We start from the raw sequence: 10,747 nt of genomic DNA, 5'->3' as shown, positions 1-10,747 counted from the left end.
AACTAACACCTCAAGGAAAACTTAAGTCTTGACATTAATAGCATGAACAGAATGTAGTACAGAAAGAACTCCGCTTCCTAGGACGCAGTATAATCAGTGACTGCAAAGACGCTGCATACGTAGCTAATTCCAGTGTAACACACTACTATGTAAAGTATTTCATTATGAATTTCCAAACCTAGAATTAAACAGCTGGGTGTTTCAATGACTCCCTAGTTATGAACCACTATCAAAACCAGTGAAGGAATTCAAAACTTTTGTATTTACTTGTAATTGAGGTATTATTTTGGGAAGGGTAGCATTCCCACTTCAGAGGCTCCCAACTTCTGTGAAGTTTTCTCCTAGTCTGGTTTTCACTTCTTTTGAAAGTCTTGCTACACCTTTCAGAGGCCAAACCTTTTTTTTAATTAAAAAACTGCATTATGCATGGCACACTCTTATACATAATTTCTTAACTCCTCCATGCCACTTAATCACTGATAAATAATTTTTTAATCAGGAGTTCATTTGGTACCTGTGGAGAACGTAACAGGCTCAGAAATTCTGATCTCTGAATACACACAGAGCAAGGATGCGATGCGTACAGTAAGTGGTACTACAAGCTCTCCTTGGATCAGTTACCGAAACTTTCCAAACGTGCATTTTAGAAGCACCATCTGTACAGAGGTCATCTCCTACTGCAGTTTATCACGTGCCTATTTTACGCACACTAGCACCACAGGCAGCTAATATTAAGCAGATACATCTCTAGTCAGTGCAGAACTTTTAGACAACAGAGGAAAGAGAACAATGAATTCTAATGCAAGCAACAGGTAACCAAGCTTATAAGCCACGTAAATAACATTATTGACATAAAGTTTTTAAAAATCATGTTATAGTGCTCTTCTACTTCTGAGTAACACTGTACATGAGATACTCCTGTATTATCTCAGTTTTTGCTGCAATGTATATGAAGTTAAGTAGGCATGCATGTACATGTCTCTAATTCTCTAATTCTTCAATGTTAGACATAAATAACATGCAGTAATAACTAAGCAAGAAATTTACAAAGTTTTGAGGAAGAAAACCATATTCTATCAAACTGTATTACCAATCTGGTAAAACTGAATTATATCATTATGATATCTTCCTCCACAAGACTTGTTAGGCCCACAAGGTAAGTCTTGGAATATAGTCTTAGAAGACAGACATTTAGGCTGAAAGCAGAAGATAAACTCCATCTGAAAGTTCCAGCACACACATACACAAAGTTCCCTTACACACTTTAATCACCATGGATTTTTACTGACGGCATTTTTTTCTGAAAGTAACTGTGTGGCATTGATTGCTACATGTTAATTTTGAAAGATTATACGGAAGCAAAATATGGGTAATGATTATATCATAATGACAATGTAATGACAAAAATGACTACAACATTCAGCTTTCTGTGAAATACGCACATTCCTACCACACTAAAAACACAGTCCAAATGTTTTACACTAAAGAAGCAACAGTAAGATGTACAAATATTTCTTGGTAAAGAAATTTTTCTGGAAGGGTAAGAAGTTGAGCAGTACACAACTGCACTCTTTGGTTTATGATCATTTTCTTTATCTTGAGAGTAGTTGATTTAATGCATATATTTCACATGACAAAATGCAACAGGTAGGTTTAACCCACTGTATGTTTGACAAATGAGAGACTTCAAATGACAACTTGCTTATTAAGCCTTCCTAGCATGCTGTACTAGCAAACTGGGTTTGCATACCTGAGTGGAGTTAGATAGTTGGTTTTTCCACGGCTCCTCTGCGCTGCTGGTCAGGTTTGTGCGGTTATGAGGTAGAGAGAGTGCGTTTCGCTGCAGGTAAGGCACGTTTCCATTACTTCCACTTTCTGTTATGTGATTATTGCCTATCAAAATAGTGTCTGTACTACCCAGCGTTCTTGCTGTGCTGCAGGGAATGGGGCCTGCTGGAAAGGGTCCATTAGCCATAGGCTGCCCGGGGCAGGCCGGACGGATTCCACGCTGAGCGACATTAGGCACTCTGGTTAGAGCAACCTGCGGCTGCTGACCAGAGACAGAGTTTGTAGGCAGTGATGAATCAGCTGTTGGCCCGTTAGGAATTCCAGTAGATCGTACCTGTGCAACTCCTGTTTGTCTCATCTAATGGAAGATGAACAAAGCACAAGAACATTAGTCACAGAATTTAAGAAGTAAGGATCATACAAGGCTTGTGTATTTTATTGCATATGGCTTCAGCTTTATATTGATTTTGACATCCTCCCACTTGCTTTTGAGAAGTAAGATGACTCATGCTCACAAATGCGCTGAATGAATTTTAACGTAAAGCTATCGGCACACTTTTCTTCTAGGCTCTTCAGTTTGAGCGTTAGCATTTTACTGCTAAAGTTGGACACTAAGAGAGAAAGAAGTGAACAATGAGAGCAGGAGAGATATGCTGTAATATGGCTTACTACAAGTAAGTATTTTTCAACTCAGACTGCTTTTAGATGTATCCACTCACTTTAGTTTGAAAGTGTGGCTTGAAAAGTTTTACATTCTCTGGTAGCCCTATAATAAAACACAACTAAAACCATTAAGTTTCAACCAGTAAGCCACAATTAAACTTTATACAAAAAAAAAAAAAAAAGAAAAAAAGAAAAGATGACTTAATGTAATGTAGTAAAGGGCATGAGAGCTCTGTACAACAAAAATTCTTAAGAATCCAAGAAGCACAACAGACACCATCATCAATAAAAGTTTTATACAACAGGAAAATATTTTTGTTCTCACCTGCTGGTGTTGCTGCATCAAGACAAACTGACTCTCCAGCTGTTCCAGCATAAGTTTCTGTGCTGGATTTAAATTATTTCTGTTTGCACGCAGCTGTTCCAAGTGCTGAAAAAAAAAACAAAACCAACAGTACAGTTCAGAATCATTACAGTTGTGTGTAAGTTTTAATAACTTTCTTGCATACATTACTAAACATTTTCTATAAAGACAAGATTCACAAAGCTGAAAACATGATCAAGATTTCTAATGCAGACTAAGACATATCTCCTTATACTATTCTGTAATGAAACCTTATTAGCAGTCACTAAAACTACAGAGACTTTCAAAATTATTTGAGTATATAATATTATCACTTCATAAAATGAAGTGAACTGGTATTGTAAAAGAAAACTACTTTAAAGCATGATTATATGAAATTCTTATTATCATTATGTTTTAACTATCTTTGTACCGTCCTGTTCTTTTATTAGTGTCGTTCAGTACAAAGTCAATTCGACCTATAGTCATGCATTAACACTTCTCCAGAATATATGAAGAACTCAGAAAACTATTTAACAATTACAGAAAGCAGTATCTTAAGATACAATCCTGAACTCATTTTCAACTGAAATTTAAGTATTTATTACTAAAAGCACTGATTTTTGTGTTCGTTTGAAACACACAGCTTTATTCTACCAATAAGACTGCTTTAAAGAGGTATGACATGCTGAAGCTGTGGAACACAAATGGGCTATCTGAGAAGGAAAAGGATGTGTGTGGAATGGAGGTCAAAAGTTGCACTATGCAAAATGTGACATACAGATATTTCTATTGTTTTTAAGTACTGAATTATTTTATATCATTTAAGTCCCTTAAAAAAAAAAAGGAAAAAAAAGGGGAAAAAAAGGAAAAAAAAATCAAAATGACCAAGTCAGGTTTGCTTTAGTTGGTTTCAGGTCTGCATATGTAATTTTTCTACATCCTTCTCATTTCCTTTGCTTTGATTATGTTGTATTAGTAATACATACATGGTAGTGATGTATTAAATGAAATATGGCTCATTCTACTTTGATTAAACATCTTTGCAAAATGTGTTTCCAAAAAATCCAAGGTTGTATGAAAAAATGGTTAAAAACAGGTTTATGCTGAACTCCCTGGATTAACAGTAGCTTCCAAACTCCCTGGATTAATAACCCCTCTGTGAGGCACTGCAATGAGTAAGGCCGATCCAATTATATAAGCGACTGTGAGATGAAAACAGGGTCTCCATGGGAGTATATGTACTGTGCATATAAACAGAAGCCAAAAACTGTGTTCTGCAGTTGTTATTTTGCCTTTTAGAAGACATCTAACAGGGCAGCAGGCATCAGGAAAACTGGCCTGGTCCCAGTGCTACTAAAGGCATGTCTGCACTCCCCTCCCATGCTATGGGTGCAGAGGTTTTGTGGACAGTGGTGCTCTTACTGCCCATCAGCTCTGTGAAATCAACACCCATGCCTCCTCCACTGGCACGTTGCAGCCCCAGAGGCTACTCTGCAGCCACAGAGTCCTTTCCCCATCTGCTTTTGTTAGCTGGGCCATTTGGGACGTGCTACGTGCCATACCCAGCCTCTGAGGTGCCACTTTCAAAAGGCTGATTTAGAACATACAATAAACTTTTTATTCACTTTCCCCTTGCATCATATCCTCCTGGCTTTCCTATTTGTGTGTGCTGGAACCTCGTCAAACTATTGCTAGCAAATCCATTATCCCATGCTTAGGGAAACTTACTTATGCGTCTGCTTAATGGTGATGAAGTTGGATCTAGAAAAGGCAAAACTGTAACAATGCCTGAGAAGGTGAAAAAGTAGTAGAACATAAAATAAGCAGACAGAAATAATGAGAACGCATGAAGAGAGAGATGCAAAAGATTAGGGAAGACCAAAGCAGTGAGGGGTGAAAGATGGAGGGAAGGGAAGGAGAAATTATGCAGCATTGTACAGCCAGCATTGTTCAGATAAAGAAACAGCTGAAGATCTATATTGGGTGCTAAGGGGAATACTGCTCAGTCAATCAGAATGCCTTCTGTCTCTGCACTGTGTTCCCTTTTATTTTTCCCTGTATCCAAAGCAGTATCTGTGATACATGGGCGAGGGTTTCCAGCTACGCCTGATTTTCAAGATCTGGAATTCCTGCTGAAGCTCACTGCAAACCCTCATGAACTGAAGAGACAACACAGCATCATGACAAAAAAGACCTTAAGCAACGTTTCAGAAATAAAAACTAGCATTTCATAGAAATATGTTAGATTTGATTTGAATAATCCCATTTTATAGAATGTGCAAGTTTGTTTATGCAGTTTGATACGCGAAGCTACCTGACAGGAAAAAGAAGATGCTACGATGCTTTTACACCTCCTTCAATATCTCCCACACTACACTGAGAAGCAAAATTCACTTGGCTCACAAGTGTCACAATTTGCATATCTATCTTTAAAACATCATAAGAAAAAAGCATTACTGTATGTTCTGACTTACATTATAGAATTCAAACAATGTAAACCTTCAGTTTCTACTGATGATTATTTCCTTATATAGCTAATCTTTCAGATTCCATAGGGAATCCATAAATACTAACACAATGTGTATTCTTTCTCATTGAATATCAGAAATGTGAAACCCGAAGTATTTTTCTCAAAAGAAAGAAAGAAAAAAAAATCAAAGCTTCTGAACCTTTAACATATTTACCTGTAATTTCTGTGGTGTCAAGCACCAAGAATGAATTTGTTGTTGTACAGGAGGATGTGACACTGTATGGCCACTGCTCCAAACATCTGAAGTATTCTGAGAGAAAACATTACGTTAAAATGCTTGACTTTCAAATGGTTAACATCATTTTTTCATATCTAGATTTTATCTTATGAAAGAACTAGTCATTGTTTCTAGAATAGCAATATACACAGAGAATATACTAAAGAACACCAAACCTCATTCTACCATTCCCATACAGTACCATAGCAATTAAAAGGAAAAAATGATTCCTAAATACCATGAGAAACAATCAAATCAAATTATGCAATTAACTTAAAGGTACACTAGCGTTAAAACTGAATACTTTTATCTACTATAACACTATTACATGATGATGAAACACTTGAATTCTAAATATAAGCAAAGGCAATAGACAGGATGACATGGTTGTCTCCCTCTCTATCATCAGACTACCACTGTACTTTTTCACTTATACAACTATGTAGTATAGTGCCAGCAATCTGCACTGCCCTTTCACACTTCCTATCTGAACTGTAACCTCCTTATTAAACATATCACTGAAAAATGTTCTTTTTTTTTTTTTTTTTTTAAAAAAAAACATTCCCCACCTTGATGCCAAAGGATTGAAATTTACAGCACAAATTCTGTGCTTGCTGCATCACTTTAGTGCATATTTCCATAGAATTTTGGTAGGGGGCTCTTTAGTTCATCAGGATATATACCTTTGTTGGACTAGATGTTCTTTTCCTCTTGGCAGGACTGGTCAGGTCATCTACTTGGCTAGAAGGAATCATGTGTAGTGGCAAGGATTGCTGTGAAATTGGTGTTTGAGTGAGGCCTAGTACAGGTTCAGTATTTGGATGATGAGGTTTACAAGCCTAAGAATCACAGAAGGAAGACAAAAATATGGTTCTATATATTCTTAGTCGTTTCCTTTAAACTACATATTTTAACAGCCCACATATTTTAAAAGGGCTGAGCAGATATTCTGAAGCCGATCTCAAAAACTGAAAAATCAGTTTCCATATGGTCATCAATGGAGGAATGTGTACCTTTCAAGGGATTATTAAACCACTGCAGCATTTCTATTTAAGATGAAATCTTTTAAAATCATGAAAATCCACAAAGGTTCTAAATTGGTACCCCCATCTTTCTCCCATATTAGAGGGAGCTACTTCTCGATCTAGTATACCTTTGCAAATAAATCAAAGGCTTTTCATTAATAAAAGCCAGTCCTGCACTCCATAAAATAAGCTTGACCACTACAGATTGTAAAGAACCCTTAAAGCTGGGCACCTGCAGAACATAACCCAACTTCTCACCTGCTGTGCTGTGTTCATGGCACCCTGCCTGGAGGTAAGCTCTGCGGGGATTGGTAGGCTCCATGCCTCCTCAATACTAGGAAGTAATTTAGTTTTATTCTGTAGACTACCTTGTGGAAGGTTACACAACTGAGCCTAGGAAAAATTATGTAAAAAGCAAATTTAACACAAGCCTACTTTATTAAGAGCAAGTCCATGAAATCTTCCTATATGCTGTAGCTAATTATGTCTTAAAGAGAGGATAGATTTAAAATTTGGGGTTTTAGAAAGGTGCTAAGTATAAAGAGGGTAACCAGAATATAAACCTTTGTGAGAATCAGAACAAAGATGAGCTCTGGATTCAGAGGTCTCATAATTCTTTTTTTCTGAAATTGCAAACAAGAGTGAAAGATAGTGTGTGTGTGTTCTCTCTCTACGTTATGAGAACTTAAAAATGTAGACAATACAAAGAAAAAGTGAAGTGATGTAAAACAGTATGTATTAATTAAATGTGCAAAATAGAGTTTATAAGGAATTAAATTTCACTTAAAAATGAAGAAATAAAATATTACAGGCTATGATATGCTTACAATACATATGAAAACAGGTTATACACACCACAAACAACTGCAAGTTAGATTTGTGTGCTACCCCTCCCCTCCCCTCTGATATGTATTTGGAAGAGTATTTCCCACTTCTTAAAACTTTAGCTTTACCTGTAAATACTTTATCCGTGCTGCAAGTGCAGAGGTATTACTACAATTTTTGCTCCTAGTTGCATTTAAGTAGCATTTAATGGCATCCTGAGGCTGGTTGCAGGACTCATAGAGTGTGCCTAGGTCCATCCAGGCTGCAGCATGGCCATGGTCCAATTGTACAGCACAGATATAGGCCTGTAAAGCATCCATAGGCTGATTTTGCTGTTGATACAGCACACTGAATAGAAAGATTAGTGAAGTTGAGAATTAATAACAAAGTCAAAATACAATGAAATATACATATCCACCCCACAGCCCTTAATAAACTTTGCTGGTATATAAAGCACAGCAATAAGCATAAACAACATATTTACAAAATCTTAACATGCAAAGCTCATACACAAAGCATATTCATTATTTTTAAAAATTGAGAAAGCAAATATAAATGTAATATTTAAACTTCAGATCAGACAAATCTGATGACAAAGGTAGAAATAAAAAAGCTTTATGGTCCACTCGAGAGCACAAAGGAGTTAAAAAGCTGGTTTTCTTCATTTATATATATGCATTAGCATTGAATTTCACTGTATTACCCTGTTTCATTCTTACCCTATAGAACACCATGTATCTGCACTTGCTTCTGATTTATCAATAGATTGCCTATAAGATATAAAGGCATCCTGAACTTTCCCAATACTTGAATAGCACCTGGGAGAAGAAAAAAAGAACTTTGGTAATATTTAAAGAAGTTAATCAGTGAGGATGGCTTACCAAGACTGGTCTGATAAATGTTAAATCATGCAAATACATACTCATCTAGATGAATCCAAACATTTGCTGTTTCTCAATGCTGGGCACAAGCAGACTCAAATTTCTTTGTCAACATATATTACAAACTGTTTATCTGAGAAGTACACCAAGAGCTGTTTAAACCCTAGCTTGCTGCATTCATAAGGAAAGCAGAAGTCATATTACAGTTTGAAGAGCTACATCTGTTTTGTTTACAATATCTCAGTGGTCAATAGGGAAAATATTTATCTACAGATAGCATTTTAAAGAAACAATTACACTACCTATTTCATGAAACTTATCGTAATAAAATATCTTCTACAAGGAGTGTTTCATGATCATTAAGAGATAATGACTAATTCAATCAAGATGGTCCTTGACTGCCTTGGAAATTTCTTATATGCATTTCTCATATTTCAGTAAGATTTCAAGTAATGAACAACATACCAGTTTTACCACATAGGGAGTCCAAGACATTCTCTAAAAAACCTTTGCTTGTCTGGATTCTTTTTTTGTGTTTTCTTACTTGAATATTAGCTATATACTACAACTTCACAGGTATTCTGGCATTTTAGCAGAAATACCAGGTCTTGAAAGAGAACTACCATTATACCACAGGGAATAATACCTACCTTTTAAAAATGAAAACCTTCAAATAAATAAAATATTAAAAATGCGTATGCATTTACTAGGTTTGTTTACAATAGCTCTTATTCCTTATAATGCTTGTGGTAAGTTTCCTTCTTGGAAAAAGAACTCACAGCTTTCAAAGCAGATAAATAACAAGAAAACATTTATTCTAGTAAAAAATAATATCGAAGCAAACCAGTACAGGTGAAGATCCATCAAACATGCTACACTTCGGTGTATTCTGTATATTATCAAGGCTCACTAGAAAATACTCTAATACCTAGTGGTACTTGGTCTAAAAAGACACATTAAATCTCAACACAATGTTTCAGAAGATCATTTTTATCGCGGTCTAACCCAAGTTCCAAGAGGCATGTTGAAATCTGTCTGATTAACAGATACACAAAGACTCCAATTAGGATAACATTAAGCACCCAACAAACCTTAAAAAAAGGTGGTGTGATTATTTTTTTTTTTTGGGGGGGGGGAGATGGGGGGAAGGAGTGGATTAGATTGGGGTGGAGGTTTATTTTTTGCAAGTTATCTAGGAAGCTAGCCTTAAATCAACATGCTACCCAGTTTGGTGGAAGGCCAGAAGAGGAAGAAATAACACAAGGGAATACACAGGGAGAGAGAAAAAGAGGAAGAGCAAATGCACAGACAGACCAGCTCTGTAACCTTATTACTCTCCTTATGTCCTGCCAGCGTATGGATTGGAAGAATGAGGCACAAACATTTCAGTGTAGTCCTCCCTGTAGAGTGTAAGGGACACTTCCACTAGGTTTTCTCTTCCCCCTTTTCCTCCATTCCTCACCCTCATTTGTATGGTCCTAGGGTTCACTCCAACCACATTAAAGCCGAGGCACAGCAAGACCACAGCAGCTGCCCACGATACTCCACAGAGCCCTGGCTCTGCCCTGCTTCTGTATAAGAAATCAGCTAGCTCTAGCCATGTGGAATGGGACTTCAGAGGAAAAAAGAAATAACAGGATTTTAAGCCAGCAGATGACGAGATGAGCCAGACAATCCCTGGCTAGTTTACCCTTTTCTCCCCACTCCTACTCCAACCTTCTGCCCTTCACACTCACTCCCTGTGCTCCTCCCTTAGCCTGCAGACTGCTGGGTTAAAAGCCCTGTCCTAAAGGACCAGCTGCAGGAATGTAACTAGGGTGACAGAAACAACAGTGTGTTCTAGTTGTGTTTGACAAGCACCTCCAAGAAAGTGAGCTGGAAAATACTGAGGCTTCTATGTAACGTATTTCTCAACAGAACTGACCCATGCACATGTGGACTTAAACTGTCCTCAATGCTTTCAAGCTTATAGAAAGCAAGTTGGATTGTTATTCTCCAAAACCCAAATATTCCAAGAGTTGCTGCTAGCATGTTCATAAAGCACCTCATTTTCTTTAAAAGGAAACCAAGAAGAGTCATCTAGTCGATACGATTTACATCTCGAAGTGAGTTAATTTTAAGTGAAAAATGCTGTGCACAAGTAGAGATGAACACAATACATAAGTAGAAATTAAAATGGATCCACCTGAGCTATCCTGGTCTAATATTTAGTTGTAATCTATTCTGTTTGCAGATGAATAGATACCTGAGAAAAGTATCTATATTTTAGTTTTGAAATTATTGAGACTAGAAGGGGGATTTTGACAAAAAATCAACAGGAATAATCAGAAAAGTAAAAACAAGCAGGGGAGACTGACATTAGTGTTAACTGAATAAACTACAAAAAAAGCAGGACCATTTAGGTAATATAATTAATTTCAACTTCTAATCTATACTCATCCCAAGTATGTCAGCAGCTTGTCTTTCTATATA

The 10,747-nt window shown here is 36.7% G+C and overlaps 1 protein-coding gene across 16 annotated transcripts in view; it reads right to left on the bottom strand.

Moving 5' to 3' along the window:
* Nucleotides 1-10,747, bottom strand: part of KDM6A (lysine demethylase 6A) — a 151,978-nt gene that overhangs the window by 40,475 nt on the left and 100,756 nt on the right. For 6 of the 16 annotated variants that reach the window (XR_014688857.1, XM_084507155.1, XM_084507163.1 and 3 more), the window contains 7 exons: nt 8,114-8,212; nt 7,523-7,742; nt 6,828-6,962; nt 6,228-6,383; nt 5,482-5,577; nt 2,777-2,881; nt 1,751-2,146 (listed from right to left, as the gene is read on the bottom strand). Coding sequence is in view for 15 of the 16 variants with exons in the window: in XM_084507155.1 (XP_084363281.1) it covers nt 1,751-2,146; nt 2,777-2,881; nt 5,482-5,577; nt 6,228-6,383; nt 6,828-6,962; nt 7,523-7,742; nt 8,114-8,212 (1,207 nt within the window). In the remaining variant the exon portion in view is untranslated. The remainder of the gene's footprint in view (nt 1-1,750; nt 2,147-2,776; nt 2,882-5,481; nt 5,578-6,227; nt 6,384-6,827; nt 6,963-7,522; nt 7,743-8,113; nt 8,213-10,747) is intronic. The other 10 variants (XM_084507159.1, XM_084507160.1, XM_084507161.1 and 7 more) reach the window with 3 other exon arrangements.

The sequence above is a fragment of the Aythya ferina genome (genome assembly GCF_964211825.1).
Source record: "Aythya ferina genome assembly, chromosome: 1".
Classification (NCBI taxonomy): domain Eukaryota; kingdom Metazoa; phylum Chordata; class Aves; order Anseriformes; family Anatidae; genus Aythya; species Aythya ferina.
Note: the sequence above shows the minus strand (reverse complement) of the source record. Positions and strands in the feature narration are given on the sequence as shown.